The sequence below is a fragment of the Bombina bombina genome, chromosome 1 (assembly GCF_027579735.1).
Source record: "Bombina bombina isolate aBomBom1 chromosome 1, aBomBom1.pri, whole genome shotgun sequence".
NCBI classification, from domain to species: Eukaryota; Metazoa; Chordata; class Amphibia; order Anura; family Bombinatoridae; genus Bombina; species Bombina bombina.
In genome coordinates, this window is record NC_069499.1 from 891844115 (window position 1) to 891870168 (window position 26054).

The 26054-nt window shown below is 36.7% G+C and overlaps 1 protein-coding gene across 2 annotated transcripts in view; it reads right to left on the reverse strand.

The window, feature by feature from the left end:
* LOC128646112 (solute carrier family 12 member 4) overlaps positions 1–26054 on the reverse strand; it is a 270698-nt gene that overhangs the window by 177956 nt on the left and 66688 nt on the right. The window contains exons 1-2 of one of the 2 annotated variants that reach the window (XM_053699565.1): positions 7027–7105; positions 2092–2186 (exon numbers count right to left, since the gene is read on the reverse strand). In XM_053699565.1, coding sequence (XP_053555540.1) covers positions 2092–2186; positions 7027–7069 — 138 coding nt within the window. In that variant the 5' untranslated portion in view covers positions 7070–7105. Of the gene's footprint in view, positions 1–2091; positions 2187–7026; positions 7106–26054 lie in introns of those variants that run through there. The other variant, XM_053699564.1, reaches the window with a different exon arrangement.

Consider the following 26054-nt stretch of genomic DNA (forward strand, 5'->3'; position numbering starts at 1 on the left):
ATATGCTGAATGAATGTTCTCTGTTATCACTGTCATACCACTTTAAAGTTTTATGCTTGCAGCCATTTACTACCCTATCACAACACAACATTGACAACTTTACTATTTAGACTCCACACTAATCTCTACCCACATATGCCTGCTGTTTTAGAATTACAAGCTTCCCTCTGTTTTAGATATGTTTTAACTACTATATTTGCAAATTGCTAAGCAGTCAAGGCAATTAAGTAGAACCTACATATTGACCATATTTATGCTTAATAAGTTGGCATTTGACACGCCTCTGTATTTCTAGCTTCTTGCATGTTGGACTTGGCTGACACCTGCTGAGGTCCTTGATTCACATAGTTAAGCCCGACTTGTTCCGTCAGGCTTTTGTTATATTCCCCTGCTACAAGTAGTCTCCTTTGCCTTATTTTGACACATAAAGTTAGCTTTACCTTATAGCCTGGGATATGTGTCTAGTGTAGGCTGGTCCTGCACACTTGTTGTTCATGCCGCCTGTCATGTTTACACATAACCTCCTCCCCCCGCACCCCATAATGTACCTCCTAGTTCAGGAGTGCTAACTATGCGGCTTATCTACCCTATGCCGCACTTCTATTAATCCTAATGCTACCTACAAATAGAGTTAAAGTTTTTGCTTCTATCAATCCTAATACTACCTACAAATAGAGTTAAAGTTTTTGAACCCAAACTTATTGTTTCTTACTACACTATATTCTCCTGAATGCAACATACCCACATATTATATTATAATATCTATCTATAATACTTATAACTCTACCTATAACCAATATAAAAAATGAAAAAAAGAGGTTGGTTTGAGGCCCAAAAGTGGTCTCTCTTATTTTATATTAACCTTCGGTAGTTGTTTTATTTTGCTTATGCTTGAGGTCCTGGAGAGGCCTCTGGAGTTCATTAGAAGGTTCACGTTTAAATTGGCAAATCACATCTGTAATCTAGTGTTGGTCACTAATGCTTGTTCTCCTTCCTAGATTGTTTGTATACACCCAACATTGTAATGTATTTGGCATGCTTTGTAATGACTACCTGTGCATACTGTATTCTCTTCTTTTATTGTGATTTGCTTTTTGAAACCTCAATAAAAAATATATAAAAAAAAAAAAAAAAAACCCAGCATTTGAAATACTCTAGGGTGTCTACTTTTCAAAAATATATGGTTTGATGGGGGTAATTTACATTGGCCAGCTTCAGAAATGTCCCAAATAGGACATGGGTGCATGATGACCGATGTGAACATTTCAAGTTGGAAAACTGGAATGTGTCCCCCAAAAATAAGGCATTTTAGCCCCCAAAGAACCCGACACACCTATACATGGGTGGTATCACTGTACTCAGGAGATGCTGCTGAAGACATATGGGGGTGTTATTTTGCAGTGACCCTTAACATTGTCAGCAAATGTATTCTTAAATTGCTATTTTGTCAAAAAAAATCAAAAAAAAAATTTCTTCAAACTTTGGCATAGATTGGTGGTAAAATATATACATTTGAATGGTTATTCAGGGATTCCTGACAGATATCAGTGTTCCAATGTAACTATCGCTAATTTTGAAAAAACAAATGGTTTGGAAATAGCAAAGTGCTGCTTGTATTTATGGCCCTATAACTTGCAAAAAAAGCAAAGGAGATGTAAACATTGGGTATTTCTAAACTCAGGAGAAAATTTAGATACTATTTAGCATTGGTATTTTATGGTGGTTGTAGATGTGTAAGAGATTTTGAGGGTCAGTGTTAGAAAAAGGGTGTTTTTTTCCTCATATTAAATTATAAGATTTTATGAAAATAATGGTATATTTAGAAAGTCCATTTAATGGCGAGAAAAACGGTACATAATATGTGTGGGTACAGTAAATGAGTAAGAGGAAAATTACAGCTAAACACAAACACAGCAGAAATGCAAAAATAGCCCTGGTCCCAGATGGTCAAATGTGGTCTGGTCAATAAGGGGTTAATCCTTTGGCTGGTTTGTCTTTGCCTCCTCCTGGTGGCCAGGTTCTTATTTCCCAAAAGTAATGAATGCAGCTGTGGACACTTTCCATTTAAGAAGAAAATAAGCATTTTCTCACCTCAAACAAGGCCAGGTTTCTATCATAGTAGTCATTGCCTTTAATCGTCTCAGAGCAGTTGAGGAAGGGGCTGTTTTCTTTGTGATTAGTGTGACCTGTCAATATAAATAAAAAATAATAATAATAAGATCTGGGTTTTCATTTATAGTAGTAATATATTTACAAAAACATACAAGTGAGTCCTATTTTGACTGATGCTTCATGGCAAATAAATAAATGTAATGTATTGGATGGGAACTCACTGCTGCTTAGCTTAGAGAAGTGTTTCTCTACCGCGGCCCTCAAATACCCCCAACAGGCAAGGTTTTCATTATATCTGAACCCGTGCAGAGGTGAAATAATCAGCTTATGGGTGAGAGCAGGTTAGTAACCATAGTTACTGATCAGCTGATTACTTCACCTGTGCACTGGTTCAGCTATAATGAAATCCTGGCCTGTTGGGCGTACTTGAGGACCACAGTTGAGAAACATTGGCTTAGAGAACAGTTGCTAATTCAGGTTTGCCCAACCTAAATCCCAGGGGCTAATGCCTCTCATTGTTTTTCCTCTGACCCCCATTAAACCAGATTAAATCGGAGTGTCTATTTGATTTGTTGTATTATTTAAAGAGCTAGAGAACACATTTACTACCCATTCCCCAGCCTTGCATAAAATGCAAGATTGTAAAAAGAGCTGAAATAAGGGGGCAGTTTGCAGAGGCTTAGATACAAGGTAATCACAGAGGTAAAATGTGTATTAATATAACGGTTTATACAAAACCGGGGAATGGGTAATAAAGGGATTATCTGTTTTATTAAACAATAACAATTTCCAAGTAGACTATCCCTTTAATGTTCCTATGGCTTTATTTTCAGCCCATTAACTCATCCTAAGATTCCTTAGCATGGGACAATAATAATAAAATTTCTTAATTGTCAATGCCACTTTAAAAAACAAACAAAAAAAAATCACTAGCAATTCTGATCTGAATATATTAGACACCCTTGCACTAGGCTAATGGAGCATATTAACAGCTTGCTCATTTACTGAGCAAGGTTATTTTTTTGTTTTTGTTAAAAGGTTTGATGTGCCAGTAAAAAGTATTATAGTTGCAATAAATATTCACAACCCGTGTCAGAATCGAGTTATTTTATAGAAAAAACAAGATTTATAATTAGTAAATTAAAAAATATATTTTTCTCTAGAATTGGTTTAAAAGAGACATCATAATCTAAAAAAATATTTCTAAAATCAACCAACAGTTTTTGTCTATTTTGGGGTGTCCAAACTTTGCTCTCCAGAGGTTTAGGAACTACATTTCCGATGATGCTCAGCCAGCATTTTATCTAGCTGAGCATCATGGGAAATGTAGTTCCAAAACCTCTGGAGAGCAAAGTTTGGACACCCCTAACTGCTTCCTACAATCTGCTTTTCCCCACTTCATAAAAACTGTAAAGCTGTATCTGGTGTGCCATCCTCACAAAAGTATACAGGTGTGTCAGCCAATCAGTGGCTGCAAATAGAGCTGGTGCCTCTTATTTAACAGTTACATTTGTATCCTGTGACTTATGATTTCATGATGCCAGGGTTTTTCTTTCCGTTTTTTTTCTGTGTGTCCAGCATTTCCATGTTTGCTATTGGCAACATCAGAACCTTATTTAAAAAGTCAAACGCTTGGGACAAATGATTTTTACTACCTACATCTGGTGACCAGATACTAGGTACAACTCACTCTTCCCAGTAGTGTGATCTTTATGGGCCAAGCTGTCGACACAGAGTAATAGAAGATGGCATCTTCTGTCAGTGCACAGCCCTGGAGTCATTTACAGGTAACGCTGTATCATATGCAAACAGTAGTGTCCTAAAGGGCCATAATAGTCAAAAAATGATATGTTGTAATCTATTAGAGCATGTCATTTTATCGACCATGTGTGTAGTAGCAGAGAGTCTCTCTCTCTCTAAAATGGGGCAGCTTGCAGTGGGGATTTTGGCAATATTTGTCCTAATAATAATTCTTCATAATACAGCTTATATATTCAACCTAAATGTAGTTTTAATCTTTTTTTTTTTTTTTTTTTTTAATACTTTTGTATACCTAGTAGTATACTACTAGTAGTTTTGTATACATAGAAAGATAGTAAAGCACTGTCAGAAAGGTAATACAGACCATCATTAGCATTTTAGAACACACACAAAAAAAAAAATCAACTGAACCAAAGATGCAAGCAAAGAAGATTGCGACTTACTGGTGAAGAACAATTGTACTTTTTAATAATTGTATTTATTTTTTAAAAATATATGAATAAAAAGTCTGGAATTTGGAATTCATGATTTGGGGATTTGTGTGTGTGTGTGTGTGTGTGTGTGTGTGTGTGTGTGTGTGTGTGTGTGTGTGTATGTATGTGTGTGTGTGTGTATGTATGTGTGTGTGTGTGTGTGTATGTATGTGTGTATGTATGTATGTATGTGTGTGTGTATGTATGTATGTATGTATGTATGTATGTATGTATGTATGTATGTATGTATGTATGTGTGTGTGTGTGTGTATGTATGTATGTATGTATGTATGTATGTATGTATGTATTATAGAATTTGAAGAAAATAATAACGTTAAAATGTTTAATGTCTATTTCAACACTTTAAAAAGGGTTTGCTACCCCCTGATGACGGAAAAGGAAACAATGAAAAAAATATCTGTAACCATGAAGAATATTTTTCCTACTTTGCAGTGTTACATTTTGACGATGTCCTGTCCTGTATTTTTGGGGTAATTCATTTCTCCACAAACATAGGTCTACTCTTATTGAAAGATTTTTTTCCCAGTACACAACGTGCATTACTGATCAGAGTCTAAGGCCAGGATAAGACAGCAAACATGCACTTTGTTTAGTACGACAACAGCAGCTGCCTGTAACCTGCCCTGAACCTGTGCAACCCGGACACAAGCAATAAATATATAATAAACACTTTGGTGTTGGTACTGAGCACAGGGTGTTTTGATTGCCTATTTGGCAGAGACGGTCGATCTTTACTGCACCATAAACTGAATTCAAAGGAAATAAGAAGGAAAAAAACTGCAGCAAAGAGCTTACAATCAAATCCATAGATTGTTATTAGCTATAACAAAGAAATACTTCATAACAAAATGGGAGAAACCTGACAATTTATAAAATATATATATATATATTTATCTATAACATTTCCTTTTATTTAAACGTTATTAAATGTTGCTTGAAGGGATATGGAAACTTTTTTTAAATGGTGTGCTCTGTCTGAATCACAAAGATGTTTGGGGTTTCATATCCCTTTAAGCTATACAAAACACACATTATTTGCATACATTTAACAAATTAATTTAAATAGAATTTGTGAAAAATATTGATATGAATATTGGCTTAATGTTTAACCTGGTAGTCAGTAAAATCGACCGGGTGGTGTGCTCATCAAATAAATATTGATAGATAAGTAAATAGATATTTATTTTTAATGCTTGATCATAATCTCAGCAAAGTCTGAGTAGAAAAGGCAGGTTCTAATCTAGAGTCACTTATTCCAGGATACCATTAAAGGGACAGTCTAGTTCAAAATAAACTTTCATGATTCAGATAGAGAATGTAATTTTAAACAATTTTCCAATTTACTTTTATAACCAATTTTGCTGTTTTCTCTTGGTATTTCTTAGCCCTTGAAGGCCGACTCTTCTTTCAGGGAATTTTGACAGTTTACACCACTAGAGAGTGTTAGTTCATGTGTGTCATATAGATAACACTGTGCTCACGCACTTGGAGTTCAGGTGAGCCAGCTCTGATTGGCTAAAATAAATGTTTGTCAAAAGAACTGAAATAAGGGGGCATTTTGCAGAGGACTAGATACAAGGTAATCACAGAGATAAAAAGTGCATTTATATAACTGTTAGTTGTGCAAAACTAGGGAATGGGTAATAGAGGGATTATCTATCTTTTTAAATAATAAAAATTCTGGTGTAGACTGTTCCTTTAAAAGTGATTTAATAGTGGATACAGGACTAGCCTATTGGACTAATTCCACCACACTCTACCTGCATTATTCGCTATAGCTATTCCCTTACTATACTGGCAAATGCTATTTCACATGCAAAAACTGGGAGAAGAGAACCTCAGCACTTCATCTGACAAAAAGATGACTAAGTAAAAGCCTTTTTATATAAATCACCTCCAGTCGTTTCTGTGTTAATCTATTGAAGGATAGAGGGGATCAAAAAGTCTGAGAAACACATGTGCATTCCAAATAGTTAAAAGGACAGTTTACTCAAAAAATGTGTTACCCTTTAATTTGTTCCCAATGATCCACTTTACCTGCTGGAGTGTATAAAATGGTTTACCATTATATTGGTATTTGAAATAGTTTATTTAGTCTGTGGTATCTCCACCTATTCTGAAAGATTCCAGCCTTAGGTCCAAGTTATAGATAAACTGTGTAAATGCAGCCAGCAGAAGAAAGTACACTCCCAGTGGGGTATAGAAGAGATAAGATAATACTTTTTTTTTACCATTGTTCTCTCCAAGTATTGGTCTTTGGCTTACAGACAGATATAAGATAAAGAAGCATTATTATGTACATAATGTGATAAAGTAATGTGGTCTGATTATACCTACAAGCTCAACCCATTTTATTAGGTTATGGCTTCAAAACACAAAATCATCTATTTTATATACACAAATAAACCTTAAAAAGCAAATTCTCATACATTTTATACTCTGTAGCTAGTAAAAACAAATAAATGGAAACACATTAAGGGGGAAAAAAATTACAGTACACTGTTCCTTTAAGGTTCCAAAACCCAAAACTTATCTAGCCCCCAGGCACTAAATACAAACTCTCAACATGCAATCAGTAGTTATCTGGCAGATTAGAACTTGCTCCCCACTTGCTTAGCTATAAACATTCTGCTCCTGTGTTTTCCCAATCAGCACTTACTTTTAAACCTTGCGCCTCCATTCAGAGTGGTCGGGTGCAACATGCTAAGCCCTCGGTGTTTGGGACATGAGAGAGACTTTGCAGCCTGTCACGGGAGAAACACAATGAGGAGAGGATGTGCCTGCCCGTTACCCATACACTGAACCCTCAGACAGCTGCAGGCTAGATCCAGTGTCATCTGCCTCCTGCACCTCAGACCTCCAAGGGTGGACGTCATAGCCAAAGCTTTGCCACACAGCCATCGACATTCTGCCTTTCTCTGCCCTCTATTCCTTTAACTCCTTTGCTGCTGCTGTTGAATGTCAACTTAAAGGGACATTAACCTGATGTGTACAACTACAGTAGCAGTTACTATTCACAATGCTATTCTTTTTCCTCCTGTGCCTGCATCTCTCTTCCAAGCTATTCTCCTATTTTAACCCATTACAGAAGCCAGTTGGTAATAATCTGCATCTGTATACCGAGTGCCACGCCACCATCTTGGGACATACAGTACATATTGTTGGACAGAAGCAGTGCACATTTGCAAGTCAGTGACAGTGCTGGCTTTTTTGACACCTGTACCTTGACACAATAGAAAGCAAAAGAGTTACATTTTTTTTTTTTTTTTTATACAAGGTTTGAAATTCACATAATTTTATATATATATATATACACACACACACACACGTATATACACATACACGACAATTTCTGCTGTTTTGTGAATAGTAAAAAGTCTATGCTTGCTCATGTTCACAAGAAACGGCATTTAAAAATAAAATTAAAAAAATCAACACGTTAAAAAATAAAGATACATTTTTCTGGCTCATATAGTGCCCCCCTCACCAAGCCCTCACTCAGAAGTTTTTCCATGCAGTTACAGGTCAGTGGTTTCATTATGTTTTATGCATCACTGTTCAAGGACAGTGGAGGTCACAATTACTCCACTTTATGATCCCCTTGCCACAGAGATAACAATAGGATTACACGAATAAACAGAGACTCAAGGGTTCACAAACAACAATAATAAAAAAAAAAGAGATGTTAAAAAGGACAGACATTGTAATTTTTGAAGTGTAATTGAAATAACAGATTGCTTCTCCCCCAGACAAAGAGCATATAGAAAATGTATACCCAAAACAGGGTTTACAATTTCAAGTCCTAAGCTACTAGCCAGTCCAAAAGGTTACTTCTGATCCCACGCACTACCTGCCCACACCACACACACTACTCCACTCCTTCTTTGCATAGGTTTATTCATTGTAAACACCATATTGTGAAGTCATTTTTTAAATATTTTTTATTTTATAACAAATTAAATAATGCTAGATACAGTAATACAGTCACAAAAATAGTGCATAGCAGAGCAGTTATCAACATTAACTAGGGTTCTTCTGAGAAAGAAGCTGGATATACAGTGGATATAAAAAGTCTACACACCCCTGTTAAAATGTCAGGTTTCTGTGATGTAAAAAAATGAGACAAAGATAAATCATTTCAGAACTTTTTTCACCTTTAATGTGACCTATAAACTGTACAACTCAATTGAAAAACAAACTGAAATCTTTTATGTAAAGGGAAATAAAAATAAAAAACAAAAATAATATGGTTGCATAAGTGTGAACACCCTTAAACTAATACTTTATTGAAGAACCTTATGATTTTATTATAGCACTCAGTCTTTTTTGTTAATGATTTTTTCAGCATGGCACATCTTGACTTGGCAATATTTGCCCACTCTTCTTTGCAAAAACACTCTAAATCTGTCAGAATGCGAGGGCATCTCCTGTGCACAGCCCTCTTCAGATCCCCCCACAGATTTTGAATTGGACTCAGGTCTGGGCTCTGGCTGGGCCATCCCAAAACTTTAATCTTCTTCTGGTGAAGCCATTCCTTTGTTGATTTGGATGTATGCTTTGGGTCGTTGTCATGCTGAAAGATGAAGTTCCTCTTCATGTTCAGCTTTCTAGCAGAAGCCTGAAGGTTTTGTGCCAATATTGTCTGGTATTTGGAACTGTTCATTATTCCCTCTACCTTGACTAAGGCCCCAGTTCTAGCTGAAGAAAAACAGCCCCAAAGCATGATGCTGACACCACCATGCTTCACTGTGGGTATGGTGTTCTTTTGGTGATATGCAGTGTTGTTTTTGCGGCAAACATATCTTTTGGAATTATTGCCAAAAAGTTCAACTTTGGTTTCATCAGACCAGAACACCTTTTGCAACATGCTTTTGGGAAACTTCAGATGTGTTTTTGCAAAATTTAGCCGGGCTTGGATGTTTTTTTTTTTGTAAGAAAAGGCTTCCGTCTTGCCACTCTACCCCATAGCCCAGACATATGAAGAATATGTGCGATTGTTGTCACATGTACCACACAGCCAGTACTTGCCAGATATTCCTGCAGCTCCTTTAATGTTGCTGTAGGCCTCTTAGCAGCCTCCCAGACCAGTTTTCTTCTTGTCTTTTCATCAATTTTGGAGGGACATCCAGTTCTTGGTAATGTCACTGTTGCACCATATTTTCTTCACTTGATGATGACTGTCTTCACTGTGTTCCATGGTATATCTAATGCCTTGGAAATTCTTTTGTACCCTTCTCCTGACTGATACCTTTTAACAATGAGATCCCTCTGATGCTTTAGAAGCTCTCTGCGGACCATGGCTTTTGCTGTAGGATGCGACTAACAAAATGTTGGGGAAGACCTACTAGAACAGCTGAACTTTATTTTGGGTTAATCAGAAGCACTTTAAATGATGACAGGTGTGTACTGACTCCTCCTATTTAACATGATTTTGAATGTGATTGCTTAATTCTGAACACAGCTACATCCCCAGTTATGAAAGGGTGTTCACACTTATGCAACCATATTTTATTTTTTTATTTTTATTTCCCTTTACCTAAAAGATTTCAGTTTGTTTTTCAATTGATTTGTACAGTTTATAGGTCACATTAAAAGGTGGAAAAAGTTCTGAAATGATTTATCTTTGTCTCATTTTTTTTACATCACAGAAACCTGACATTTTAACAGGGGTGTGTAGACTTTTTTATATCCACTGTATATAAAAAAAAAGTTGTTGAACTGAGAGAAAGCAGAGAGTGCTGACATTACAGTGATGGTAAATCCTAGCATTTGTGAAACACTAGGATTTACCAGTGGAACAAATAAAGGGGACTTTCATTCATGAACTATAAAATACTTCATGCTGAAAGTTCCTTTATTTGTTTGAAGTGTTCGTGGCATTGAGTGCCTCAGGCAGCCCACATCAGAACGCTAATTTTGCTGTGATGTGACCTTTCCACCTCTTGGCCAATAGCATGCTAGCTATCCAGCATGGTGCCAGCTGGCCCGCATGGCTATTAGCTAACAGGTGGAAACTTCACCTCACAACAAAATAGCGTTCTACCGTGGGCTGCCTGAGGAGTTCAGTGTGGCAAACGCTTCAAACAAATAAAGGAACTTTCAGCATGAATTATTTTATTCTAATGTATGCATGTAATTTTAGCACTATGGAACCTTCAAGTTTATGTGTTTAACCAAGTTGTGTCACTGTCGCTGCTGATTGGCTCATTGGTTGTTTCTGCTCAGTATGTGCTGTGGCTCCTGAGCTGTAGTTTAACCAAGTGCTTAACACCTTTCTGGGAGTAGTAAAGAGAACACAAGCTCTAATTAATTAGCGCATGTCATTTTTATTCACATCGTTCTTTTATGTATAGATTTCTTGTAACAAATGAATGGTATGAATAGAATTAAAATGCAGCATTAAAATTTTCATTTTAACATGAAAAAAAAGTATACGCAGTATATATAGTACTATAGAATATATATAGTTGCAACCCACAATGGTATAACAGATATCAGGACAAATCAGCATCACACAGAATGAGCAACCAAGAGAAAATAAAGAATAGTCTTTCAATAAGAATATATATATATATATATATATATATATATATATATATATATATATATATACATACCGGATCAGGTACACATCCTATGACTCAGTAACATCCAGCCCTGGGTGCTAAATAGCACTCCAAAAAAGCTGTGATGTCACCAGAGCCACAGGCAGTTAACCCCAGTCCGGAATGGGTGCAAGAAACAAGGGAGATTACAAATAAAAAGTAATACAACACATAGAAACACCCAGCACTCACCAGCTAGCTCACAGCTAAGATAAAATCACAACTGGAAAGGTTAGTCACCGCATCTGGCCAAATGGGAAAGCTCAGGCACCACGTCAAGGTCCTTTCCACCGCCTGAGTCCCTAACACAGGCACACCATCATGCGAGCTCACAAAGCCAAACAAACTCAGAACAAAGAAGGGGTGCACAGGTGGCTGTAATCACCCATAGAAAATACAAAACATGGAAGGGAACTGCACTCCAAGACCGGATCAGGTACACATCCTATGACTCAGTAACATCCAGCCCTGGGTGCTAAATAGCACACCAAAAAAGCTGTGATGTCACCGGTGGAAAGGACCTTGACGTGGTGCCTGAGCTTTCCCATTTGGCCAGATGCGGTGACTAACCTTTCCAGTTGTGATTTTATCTTAGCTGTGAGCTAGCTGGTGAGTACTGGGTGTTTCTATGTATATATATCTCCTCCTACATGATGGTGACATTATCTGAGTTCCCCAAACATATAGGAAATCAGCACTCATATTAACCTACATTTTTATTTTATGATGTCAAATATTCCATGGTTCCTACATCTCACAATAAAGAGCAGATTGGCCTCTAGTGTGGGAAACCTATGTCACCATTTTTTTTTTTTTTTATGTATATAGCAATATCTAATACTCCAAGTCAGGGAAGATTAAGTCATGTTTCCAACACCTAGAAATTGATCGTTTCACTGTAATTCGTATATACACAGAGATGTCTCTAGTGTGGGGCAAACATTGGATCCTCCTAGCATCCTCTAGCATTTTCTCAAATATGGCTGTGTCAGTAGTAGATTTTAGGTCTCTGTTGCAGCAGCTGCGCTGTGAATGTTTTGGCAGGATGAGAAACGGTTGATCTCATGGCAGACAGGAAGAAAAAAAAAGTGTCTAAGTGTAGAATCCTGCCAATTCCAACAAGCATTTCCTCGCCCAAAATACATTATAAGTGATCTAAATCTTATTATGCAACTTCATTATTTATTTTGCCTTTTTTTGTGACAATTTAAAGGGACACTAAAAACAAATTATTTCTTTCATGGTTATGATAAAGCATGCAATTTTAAGCAACTTTCTAAATTACTCCTATTCTTAAATTTTCTTTGTCTCTTAATATTTTTATTTGAAAAAGCAGGAATGTAAGCTTTGGAGACAAACCATTTTTGGTTCAGCACCTGGGTAGCGCTTGCCGATAGATGTCTACATCAGTTTTCACTGATTAAAGGTAGAAAGATAGAAAACCGCATATAAGTACATCAGCTTCCAATCCATCAACATTTAAACCATACCCAGTTACTTTAATATCGGGACCAATGGATGTTGCAGTGTCACAAAAGCACAGCTGCCAAGTGCCAACTATCCTGTTTTTCTTGGGTCTTTACCATTTTTGGCTTCCTGTCCCTGCCTTTCAAGTGTGTCCCTTGTTCTATTAAAGGGGCATGATACCCAAATGTTGAAACACTTAAAAGTGATGCAGCATAGCTTTAAAAAACGAACTAGAAAATATATTTTACCTCAAAATGTCCTAAAAATTCACACCCTATTGTAAAGGACTTTAATCAGCAAATCAGTATGCCTGTCCCAAGACAGGCAAGGGAGTGAGCCTCATGCACACTCATCTTATTTCCCTATTCAGTTTAAGGAAGTTTACTATGAAATCTCATTAGAGTTAAAGGGACAGTCTACACCAGAATTTTTATTGTTTTAAAAGATAGATAATCCCTTTATTACCCATTTCCCAGTTTTGCATAACCAACACAGTTATAATAATATACTTTTAACCTCTGTGATTATCTTGTATCTAAGCCTCTGCAAACTGCCCCTTTTTTCAGTTCTTTTGACAGACTTGCAGTCTAGCCAATCAGTGCCTGCTCCCAGATATATTCACGTGCACGAGCACAGTGTTATCTATATGAAATATGTGAACTAACACCCTCTAGTGGTGAAAAACTGTTAAAATGCAATCTGAAAGAGGTGGGCTTCAAGGTCTAAGAAATTAGCATATGAACCTCCTAGGTTAAGCTTTCAATTAAGAATACCAAGAGAACAAAGCAAAATTGGTGATAAAAGTAAATTGGAAAATTGTTTAAAATTACATGCTCTATCTGAATCATAAAAGTTTATTTTGGCCTAGACTGTCCCTTTAAGTGAAATATCAATCATGAGATCACAGTAAAAGTTCATGACCTCATAACTGGTGATGCTGATTGGATGCTGTTCATTTTTTCATTATTTTTTTTAACCTGCAGCTGGACAGCAGCTGAAGTATAACTTTACACAGAACTTACACTGCTGAGCTGAGGAAATTGTGAGGTAAAATATCTTCCTTTTTTACACAGAGATGCTCAGGTGATATTTTTCTGTCAGATTTTTACAGTTATACTGCATTACTTTCAAGTGATTTAGCATATGAGTATTATGTCCCTTTAAGTCTGCATTTAGCCAATATTGTGTGCAGTATTCCCACCACAGAGGGCGCTGTAGTTTATGAGTTAACTTTATTGTCTCTAGTTTAGTCTTATTTACGATTTGTAAGTTTTTTCCTCTAGTCTTCTTTAAAAGGGACATTAAACAATTTGAGATGGCAATATAAAATGATATATATAGTTAGTAAGAAAGAGTTTGACTACAGCGCACAAGATTCAACTGTATGGAGTATGTATATTGTCTCCAAATAATATCAAGTTAACCCCTTAACGACCGAGGACGTGCAGGGTACGTCCTCAAAAAAAAAGGCAGTTAATGCCTGAGAACGTACCCTGCACGTCCTCGGTTTGGAAAGCAGCTGGAAGCGATCCTGCTCGCTTCCAGCTGCTTTCCGGTTATTGCAGTGATGCCTCGATATGGAGGCATCCTGCAATAACTTTTTTAAGCCATCCGGTGCAGAGAGAGCCACTCTGTGGCCCTCTCTGCACCGGAGATCGGTGGTTCCCTGCGTTGGTGGGTGGGAGCCGGACCGGGAGGCGGGTATCGATGGCCCTGGTTATGTGCAGGGGGGGCGGGATCGTGGGCGGGGATGAGCGGGGGAGCGCACGGACGCGCGTGCGTGCACGGGAGGGCGGGGGCGGGCGCGTGCACGGGGAGGGAGCGGGTGGGAACCGCTACACTACAGAAAATGTGTTAATAAAAATGTTTAAATGCCCTAATATTTTTTTTTTAAAAAAAAGATCAGCAAGGTGGTGGGGGTTTGTCTGTGTGGGGGGGGGGGAGCTACACTACAGAAAAAAGCCAAATAAATATAAAAAAAGCCCTTTTTTTTTTGCAAACTGGGTACTGGCAGACAGCTGCCAGTACCCAAGATGGCCCCCAATGAGGCAGAGGGGATGGTCAGAGAGCGGTTTTGGGGGGGGATCAGGGAGGTTGGGGGCTAAGGGGGGGATCCTACACCCTAGCATATGTAAATATGCTAAAAAAATTTGATTTATTTTTAAAAAAAACCTTTTATTTTAGTACTGGCAGACTTTCTGCCAGTACTTAAGATGGCGGGGACAATTGTGGGGTGGGGGAGGGAAGGATCAGGGGGTGGGATGTGTCAGGTGGGAGGCTGATCTCTACACTAAAGCTAAAATTAATCCTGCAAGCTCCCTACAAACTCCCTAATTAACCCCTTCACTGCTAGCCAGAATACACGTGTGAGGCGCAGCAGGATTTAGCGGCCTTCTAATTACCAGAAAGCAACGCCAAAGTCATATATGTCTGCTATTTCTGAACAAAGGGGATCCCAGACAAGTATTTACAACCATTTGTGCCATAATTGCACAAGCTGTTTGTAAATTATTTCAGTGAGAAACCTAAAATTGTGAAAAATTTAACTTTTTTTTCAATTTGATCGCATTTGGCGGTGAAATGGTGGCATGAAATATACCAAAATGTGCCTAGATCAATACTTGGGGTTGTCTACTATACTACACTAAAGCTAAAATTAACCCTACAAGCTCCCTAAAAGCTCCCTAATTAACCCCTTAACTGCTGGGCATAATACACTTGTGGTGCGCAGTGGCATTTAGCGGCCTTCTAATTACCAAAAAGCAACGCCAAAGCCATATATGTCTGCTATTTCTGAACAAAGGGGATCCCAGAGAAGAATTTACAACCATTTATGCCATAATTGCACAAGTTGTTTGTAAATAATTTCAGTGAGAAACCAAAAGTTTGTGAAACAATTTGTGAAAAAGTGAACGATTTTTTGTATTTGATCGCATTTGGCGGTGAAATGGTGGTATGAAATATACCAAAATTGTCCTAGATCAATACTTTGGGATGTCTACTAAAAAAAAATATATACATGTCAAGGGATATTCAGGGATTCCTGAAAGATATTAGTGTTCTAATGTAACTAGCGCTAATTTTGGAAAAAAGTGGTTTGGAAATAGCAAAGTGCTACTTGTATTTATGGCCCTATAACTTGCAAAAAAAGCAAAGAACATGTAAACATTGGGTATTTCTAAACTCAGGACAAAATTTTGAAACTATTTAGCATGGGTGTTTTTTGGCGAGAAAAACGGTATATAATATGTGTGGGTACAGTAAATGAGTAAGAGGAAAATTACAGCTAAACACAAACACCGCAAAAATGTAAAAATAGCCTTGGTCCCAAACGGACAGAAAATGGAAAAGTGCTGTGGTCATTAAGGGGTTAAAGGGACATGAAACCCAAACTTTTTCTTTCATTATTCAGATAGAGAATACAATTTTAAACAACTTTCTAATTTACTTCTATTATTTAATTTGCTTCCTTCTCTTGTTATCATTTGCTGAAAGGTTTATCTAGGCAAGTTCATGAGCAGCAGAGAACCTAGGTTCTAGCTGTTGATTGGTGGCTGAATATACTGTATATATTGAATTTGATTGGCTCACCCATGTGTTTAGTTAGAAACTAGTAGTGCATTGCTGCTCCTTCAACAAATGATACAAAAAGAATGAAACAGATTAGATAATAGAAGTAAATTAGAAAGTTGATTAAAATTGTATTCTCTATCTGAATCATGAAAGAAAAATTTTGTGTTTCATGTACCTTTAAGTACAATGACTAAGATAAATAGATTATATATAGGTGATACGAAAAATAACACCAGAATAAGTCATATAAAGCCGCAGCGAATGCACCCTTTATACAGTTATGTTAGGAAACAGTTCTGTGTACAATCTATTCAAACTGCAGAGCTAAACTTGACAATAAAAGAAATAATATATTTCTAAGACAGATAAATACACAGTTACAAATAATAACAACAAATCATAAAAATGGTAAAGATGGTATAATGTGCTAAACCCAAAAAAATAATAATCAGAAATAGGTGTATGTTGTCATTCAAGTGAGCTTCGATTATATATAGCTCAGATCAAAGTCCAGTAGTTTAACAGTTCTTAGCGGGTTATACTTTATGTTGTTGGTAAACAGGTACAGATATGATATTCTTAAATATGGCTGCAAATTCGGTACTCACCGACCAGGCCCTCAAACTTATGAGGCAAGAAAAAGTTTCTGCATATGTTTCTTTAAAACTTATATCCAGGGGTTCTGAGTATTTCAACTGTAGGGCTTGTGGCTTCTCCCTCTTAGATATGGATGTAATCGGCCAGCCAGTTATAGTTCTCACCACAAAGACCGTAGGATATCGGAAATGTCGCTGGCAGTCTTCTTTATTGCAATGGTGAGATAAACGAACGAACGGACTTTACTTATTCTCCCCGGTCTTTTCGTTCACTGCCTGGACGTAGTAGCTTCCGGCATCATCTGCAGTTGTGGTTGCCAAAATCACTAGCTGGTTACTGAGGGTTATAGCTCTTTCTTGCTGAATCTGGTTCAGAGTGTGTATATATATATATATATATATATATATATATATATATATATATATATATATATATATATATATATATATATATATATATATATATATATATATATATATATATATATACACACACACACACTTTTATTATTTTTCCCTTTTTTTCTGTAATTCCATTCTGAAATTGTGAGCATTTCAGTCTCTGTTAGAATTAGAAGCGCAGAGCTCGGTTCTATTTCACACAGCCATTGGCTGCACACTCTAGTGACCAATTTATAATTGCCCCTAATTGGCCACAGCACAGAAAGTAACAAAGAATGCGGCAGCTCCCATTGTTTTATAGACATTAAAACTTTACACTTATTTTGTCACTATTTCAACAACTTATGAAACTTTAAAAAAATACATTTAATTAGCAGAGGCTTAAGACATCAGGCTCTTCATGCACTGGGACTGGAATTCCCAGAACATACACAAAAAAAAATACAGATTTACTGGGGCATTTTTGTGTTTATTAACCCACTGCCCACAATCACTGCTGCAGCAAAGATCAATAATTACTATTTACTACATAAAATGCCACCTGCTTGTGAAACTTTCAATAGTGTTTTAGAACAAGTAAAACAAACAATTCCTCAGTGTATCTACATATATTGTTTTCCATTCCAGCAGCCCCAACTCAGCAGTTAGCAGGTTAAACAAACTGTGCTAATGTCTATCTAATTTTTTCCTATTCCCTTAAGCAATTAGTATGGCTTTGATGTGGAATGGAGTGGGTGGGGCTATGCAATCCATAAATGGGCATGGCTATGCTCCAAAAAGTGTCCCTGGAATTTTTTTTTTAAAAAGTTGGCAACTATGCAAAAGTATGAACAAAAGAAAAATAATCATACTGGAAAATACAAAATGGATAAGCTTTAGAAATGTTGCTTAATCAGGACATTAACAAACCAGGTTCTCAAGCTTGATGCCCCTGTCTGTATTAAGACCATGAAGATATTTCTAAGGCATTGCACTGCATTTGCGCCAGCATCCTATTTCTACATTCAGCAGCGACATCTTCAGCAAAATATAAATCTTCACCTGTCATTAAAGGGTCATGAAACCTATTTATTTTTCTCTTAAAGGGACACTGAACCCAAAATCTTACTTTTGTGATTCAGATAGAGCATGCAATTTTAAGCAACTAATTTACTCCTATTATCAATTTTTCTTCGTTCTCTTGCTATTTATATTTGAAAAAGAAGGAATCTAAACTTTTTTCTTGGTTCAGACTCTGGACAGCACTTTTTTTTATTGGTGGATGAATTTATCCACCAATCAGCAAGGACAACCCAGGTTGTTCACCAAACATAGGCCGGCATCTAAACTTACATTCTTGCATTTCAAATAAAGATACCAAGACAATATAGAAAATTTGATAATAGGAGTAAATTAGAAAGTTGCTTAAAATGTCATGCTCTATCTGAATCACGAAAGAAAAAAATGTGGGTTTAGTGTCCCTTTAAGATTCAGATAGAGCATACCTTTATAAACCCACTTTCTAATTTACTTCTATTATCAAATTTGCTTCATTCTATTGGGAGCTAGCGGAACACAACAGAAAGTCAATGGAGAGAGGCTTTTATGTGTAGCCACCAATTAGCAGCTAGCTCCCAGCTTCTAAACCTACCTGGGTATATTTTTCAACCAAAGATACCTGGATCATGAACCAAATAAGATCATAGCAGTACATTTTAAAGTTGTTTAAAATTGTATGCTCTATCTGAAGCTTGAAAAAAAAAAATGCTTGGTATTATGTCCCTTTAATTCCATTATTAAATAGCTATCTTGTAGGAGCTGTCTATCTTTTATAAGCAATGTTGTAATAACAGCTGTTCTTACACTTTCTAATTGTTGGATAGGTGGAGGGAAGAAAGCCATGAATAAGGGAAAACTATAATGTGTAAAGAACTCTGAAATGACGTATTAGTCAGTATCTATTAAAGGAAGATTTTATACATTGTAGTCCCAATTGCAATATTCTTTAATTCTATTTCTCTCCGAGGACGAACTGATTAAAAAGGGACTCATTGAACCCAATTCAAGTTTATATTGGTTTGCTGATTTTATATTTTGTGCACTTATTTCGTAGCAACAGGATATTAATTTCCTTTTGCGTTTTTATTCATAGTAGGTGTGCCACAACAGTTATTTTTTATTAAAGAGGCATATATGTGCAGCCACCCAATCGGCAGCTAGCTCCCAGTAGTGCACTGCTGCTCCTGAGTCTACCTTGTTATGATTATCAACAAAGGATACCAATAGAGCAAAGTGAATTAAATAATTGAAGTAAAATTGGAAAGTTGTTTAAAATTGCATGCTCTGAATCATTAAAAGTGTGACTTACTGTCCCTTTAATTTAAACATTCATTTTAGGCTTGTAAATAACTTTCACCTTCCGGTTATCAGCCCATTATTATCCCCGGACCCAGATCTGCTTCTAGTATTCTTATGCCTTGTACCTCATAGTAATTTTCACAGTTACAGCACAATTAATAAAGCAGCACATATATGGTTATCAGGACATACTGAATGTTCCTCTACTGCACAGCTTCTTAAAAAAAAAAAAAAAAAAAAAAAAAAAAAAAAAAAAAAATTCACCTAGGGCCCCTTTTTGCAATGGAAATTTTTTTTGCAATCCATTCGGCTGTCCTAAAACCTTAGCCACTTCCTTATATAGGATCACAGGCTGGGGGGGCCTGATATGATTCAGATAGAGCATGTGATTTTAAAAGTCTTCTCATTTAACTTTGTTCTCTTGGTATTCTTTATTGAAAACTATAACTAAGTAGGGTTGCCAGGTGTCCAGTATTCAACAGGACAGTCCAATATTTTAGCAGGCTGTCCAGTAAAATTTATACAAAATACAACATTTAAATGTCCAGTTTTTTTTTTTTTTTTTTATATAAAATACATGACTGCTAAAATGTATAAATGCCTCAATGCATTACAAATATGGAGCAGAAAAAACGAGGGTCAGCCAAGGGGGTTAAAGAGACATTAAACCTAAATTTTTTCTTCCATGATTCAGATAGGGAATACCATTTTAAACCGTTTTCTAATTTACTTCTATTATCTAATTTGCTTCATTCTCTTAATATTATTTCCTGAAAAGCATATTTAGATAGGCTCAATAGCTTCTGATTGGTGGCTGCACATAGATGCCTCATGTGATTGGCTCACCCGTGTGCATTGCTATTTCTTAAACAAATGATATCTAAAGAATGAAGCAAGTTAGATAATAGAAGTAAATTGGAATGTTGTTTAAAATAGTATTCTCTGTCTGAATCATGAAAGAAAAATTTTGGGTTTAATGTCCCTTTAAAATCTATACTGTTTACGTGTTTTAATGGCAACCAAAGAGGTACCATTATTGATTTGTATGTTACTGGCAGCCAAGGGGTAAAATGGTTGCCTAGTTGTAAAAAATATACATGGTAGGATCAAGAGTGGGGTCTAAGGTAGAGTTATGGTAGGCAGCATTGTTATTTTGTTATTTTACAGGAATAGAATAATAATAATAATAATTTTTAAAAGGCATTTAGGATATAGTACATAAAATGCCAACTACCTCTAATATATGTCTCCCCCGTTAAAACACTAACTGATATAGCGTGTAACACTGTTTGATATAACAACAATAATCTGAGAATTTTGTTCATTGTTTTTAATCTTTCACACAGAGATTAGGCGTGACTTGTCTTTGAGGGGTTAACCGAAGTATATGTCCTAATTTTCAGTAATGGACAACAGCTGAATTTTCAGTTAACTGTTTTCCCTTTAAAAGGCAGGCCTAGCCCTCTCTCTGTATGTCTATGAATAAGAGTGCAGTCTGCACTCGAAACTAGTCAGACAATTTTCTGTCTATTTTTCTACCCTGCCTTGCCTCTGTCGTTTTTTGTACCTTTTGCTCTTGCCTGTACAGCGATTGTAGCTGTTTATTTTTTATGGCTTTTTCAAATAAAGACTTATCGTTTTTAAGTTACCCACAGCAGTGCCTGCATCTTTTTCTTTTTCCTTCATCTACTAAGTGGCTGGGTTTCGCCACTGCTACGACACTCCGTTGGCTCTCTATGGAAGGACTATACTGATACCGGCGTCACTTCCGGTTGTCTCGCTGAGTCCGCAGACGCTGCTAGGAACGCCGCACCTATATGTCTCTCATCTCACAGCATTGTGTAGCCACCCAGGCCACTTTGCATATTCACCAACAGATTGTCCAGTATTTTTATGGAAGATAGCCGGCAACCCTATACCTAGGTATGCTCAAGAGCAGCAATGCACTGCTGGGAGCTAGCTGCTGATTGGGGGCTGCACATATATGCTTAGCCAACTCCCAATAATGCATTTCTGCTATGGAGCCAACTATAACTATGTGTTTAATCCATTCTCATGTGGTAAACACATAGATAAATGCAAACAATATAATGCACTATATAAGCATGTCCCTAACAGGTGCATAGAGCCATCGCATAACCACAAACTCTCCATAGAAAAACATTGGTACTATAATGCGTCGTACTGAAGAGCTTAGTGACTTTACCTAAATATGGAGCTTTCATAGGATGTAACCTTTGTTACAAGGCAGTTTGTGAAATTGCCCTACTAGATCTTCCCAAGTATATTGTAAGTGCTATTATACTTTATATTATCTTGCAAAACTAATGGGAGTATTCTAGATTTGATCACTTCATAATTCAGTCGGTTACCAAATAAGCCATAGCCCACGGCTGGACAAATCTAATTTGACAGAGCCCACAATATCATCCCTTCTGGCTCCTAACATTTTGGAATATTCTGTACACCCTTACTTGCCTCTTAAATATTATGCAGCTGGCTCCGACCTCAATGTTCCTGCATGCTCCAAAAATGGAGTAATACAATTGCCAATAGAAATCTGATTGAGGAAGAACAAGCATATGGTGAAGTTAGGAGTTGTATCTTGCCTAGTACTACGGTCAGTTCATTTTAATGTATGTAATGGTTTTGCAGTTGTTATCTGATAAAAACAATTAAGGACAGATAAATGTCACCAATAAGCAAGCGCTATCCAGGGTGCTGAACCTAAAATGGGCCGTCTCCTAAGCTTTACATTCCTGCTTTTCAAATAAAGATAGCAAGAGAACAAAGAAAAAATGATAATAGGAGTAAATTAGAAAGTTGCTTAAAAGAGCATGCTCTATCTGAATCGTGAAAGAAAGAAATCTGGGTTTAGTGTCCCTTTAAATGATATTTAATAAGATGAAAAACAAGGTATTAACTGCTAGTTAGTTAGAACACTCTCAGGAAATAAGACCATTTCACTAGAACATTATGATCCTTGTAAAGACCGACCTGTTACAAATGCCACTGACATTAGGACACTCTCTGCTTCCCCCCTTTAATACACTAAAATAGAAAACAAACTTTCCATTGCATGTACCAGCAAGTGTGTGTGTCTATAGCTATCTACCTAGAATATAATGAAAGCCACTTTATTTGAGCAGAATTGTCAAGCCCTGATGTACGTTGTGTGTCGCAAGGTGTTTAAAACCCTTTCACAGAGTGAATCTCACTGATAGCAGCAAGATTTTTGCATGGTTCACTGCCTAAAATGTAGAAAACGAAAGTAAAGGTGGCTGCCATTAAGGGGTTAAACCCTGAAAAAGGTCACTATTGGGATTCCAGAAGGCAGCCACATTTTGTAGATATATTTCTTTTCAGGATCTCTTGAAGTAAGTCTACATTAAGCAAAAAAATACAACAAAGATCATTTCCATTTTATTTTCCTGATCAAATATTGCTTGGGACCCGGAAAACGCAGGTTACAGAGAATAAAAATACAAAGTCTGCACTTCCTAATGTGACTAATTAAATACAAAGTCTGGCCCAGGTATAATGCCACCTTATCTGGGAACTTCCTATGTTTTTATTGGCAATTTCTCTTTATAAACCTTGGATGCAACAAGACTATCACTAGGCGAAGGAATTTCCAATGAAATAGCAATATCCCTTTACATTGTAAAGGGATATTGCTATTGCATTGTTTACATACTCATGATGGCAGCAAGCGATCTACCAAAATGAGCATCAACCTGCATATTCAAAATCAACCTTACCGACTTCACTAGTACACTTTGTACCAAGGTGGTATGACCATATTTAATGTAGCCCTGCCTTTAATATATTTTAGTACTGGAAGGATTAGTAAAGCATTCTGCCCTTACCAGTTGCTATAAACTGATATATTTACAAGCAAGTTAAGCAATTTGTTACATTTTGTTTCTAGCAGATCGTTTTTAATTTGATTTGATTTTCTCTCAAAGCATCAGCCCTGCAGGAGGTGAGAAACATTAGCTCGCTGAGATTATAGGATATTAAAAGCTGTGTTTTTGGAACCTCCAAACCAATCATTCCAAATATGTGTCTGCGTGTCCTGACAGGCCCGCAGTCTGCAAATGTTGTTATGAGACTGGAACATTGATGAGGGTATATGGGAGAAAAAAAAGTTCTGTATTATCCAACATATATTTGCATTCAAATAACCCATGTTTAGCTCCTTAATGACTACTTATAGTTTATATAAAATTCTAAAGCTCTGATGACCTAGAATTGTATAATTTTTTTACATTTTTTAAGATCAGTATATAAAAAAATGTAAAATATAATCCTGGACACAGGTTAATAAATGGTAAAAATAATAATCAATAATTTATATTTTTTTAATGTGCTCACAAAAAAAAAAAAAAAAAAAAAATCTACTCATTTAAAAAGGACACAACCACTAAAACGTATTTCTGATTGCAGACAAAAAAAATAAAAATGTCAAGATATTTTGACTCCAAGAGATAACTTAAAAAGATGCTAACTTTATATAGCAACAAATGACATTCAGACAAAAATATAGAGGCTTTTACTATATAACTTTTGGACAGCAAAAATATGTATAGTAGGAAATACTGTCTAGAATCAAAAGATAAAGGCCAACACAGATATATGTGAGTTTCTGTCCCTTATTAACTCTTTGTGTCTAGTATAAAAGAAGTGTATAGCTCTGAGGAATTGAAAGTCATGAAACAGGGGTAATTAATGGGGGGGGGGGGGAAACAGATATTCACAGGCCATACTACAAAATAAAAGGGGTGCATGACAGTATTTGGGAAGGGACTGTTAACCCCTGATGCTTCTCCAACATATCCAATCAGCCCTTGGCTAAACTAGTATAAAAAAAAACAGGGTTCTTTCCAAATTACAGGGAACAAGGTTCTGGGTTTACTTACCTTTTAGTTCCTCTGATTTACTGGTACCGGAGTCTCCCATTCTCACCTCTCGCATAGGGAGGTCAGGGGGGACGTTTGACTTCCCTGACTGAGGTTTCTGCCTGGCTGGATCCGATGGCAAAGTGAATTAATCTGGACTTAGCAGAGGGCTTTAAAATACTAAAGCCAAGAGTGTCATTAAGCAGTAACTAGGAAGAGGGGGGGGGCAGTGACGGGAATCCGTCTCTGCCACCTGAGATGTAGCTCAAACTTCAATCAATGGGTTAAATCTATTCTAATGCTTTGAATAGTTTATGTACCATCAAAAGAATAAACCAATGCTTATTTGTGAAAAAAAATATACACCACATGTACTTCAAGAAAAAATAAAAAGGCTATGTAGGGAAATCAGCATGTAGTCTTTCAGTTCAATTGTACTGGAAAAAGATGAGAAATCTTGTGTACCTCATACCTCTGATTTTTTCCAAAAACATGGATAACTCCTTATCAAATATATATAAAAAAAGGCATTTAGAGTACTTTGAATATGATCTGATCACTCTAAGAACAAGAATCAAATGATGATTCACTAGAGTATACAGTAATGGAGTAATGGTTTTGGAGAGAGAATCATAATTGGCCATTGTTTCACCTTGCAGATAACATTAAAAGCAAAATTTATGCTTACCTGAAAAATTCACTTTTTCATGGTAGTGAGAGTCCATGAGCCATCACATATGGGATTAAACTACAGTCCACAATTTCTTCGATATCAGAATTACCAGATAAATCCAAACTTGAGACAAGGCGCTTGCTGAGCTCAGATTAGCTGCTCTGATGAAGGGTAAGCCGCTTGTAGAATGGCTTCTAAATGATGGGATGGAGACCCCTGGTAAGCACTGGCCCCTAGTTGCTGCCGACACGGCTAGCTTCTAACTGCAATAGGTTGATTTGTATAGTTCTGATCCCGATCGAAAGACGGGGGAGTGCGGCCGGCTCCCTGGTATGTGGCTCAGGTTTTTTGCAGCCTCGGGATCCCGTTTGTTTGGAGGCCCAGAGGACAGACTTTGTTGTTCAGTTACACCACTTAGAAAAGAGCTACAGTTTAAAATTGAGGGGTCCAGCTCGGGGGAAATGGGAATATTTGCCGAGCACAGATTAAAAATTAAACAAAACTTTTATTAAATAGGAAGCATGAAAAAAAAAGGGGATTATAAAAACACTTGCAAGTGGCAAAGAGGCTGATGCGCTTTGGCTTGCGCCATCCTCAGAGGCCCAAAGTCATAAATCACATATGCACATTTATAGGATGTCATCTAGTCTCACAATCCTTGTGAGTAACAAAAAGATTCAGACCACTCTGTAATTTCTGCACATAATTGTTCAAATTGTTGTTGTTTTTGTAGGAAATCAGCATATACAACAGTCTAAGCTTTTAGTTTAAACAGAATTCCAGTTCTTTATTAACTCCCGGTCTGTAACAGTGACTGTAGGAAACATATACTCTAAAACATATATTCTAAGACCCCATGGGATCATGTTTAAATATTTCTCAAATCATATTGATATCCCACCAAGTTGTATGTTCCTTTAGTAATAAACTCCATTTATATGAGCTTTGCAAGTCTAATCAGAAAACAGATCATCCAATGAAGGTCTCATGAGTATTACACTCTCCCTGCTTCAAAATATAAACATAAAAATTATACATAAATATATGTAAAAGTTCAGTTCGTCCCACTTTGCAGCTCAAGACTCAGACGGCACAGTAATACAGTGTTTACTTGAAAGGAAGGAACTCACCGG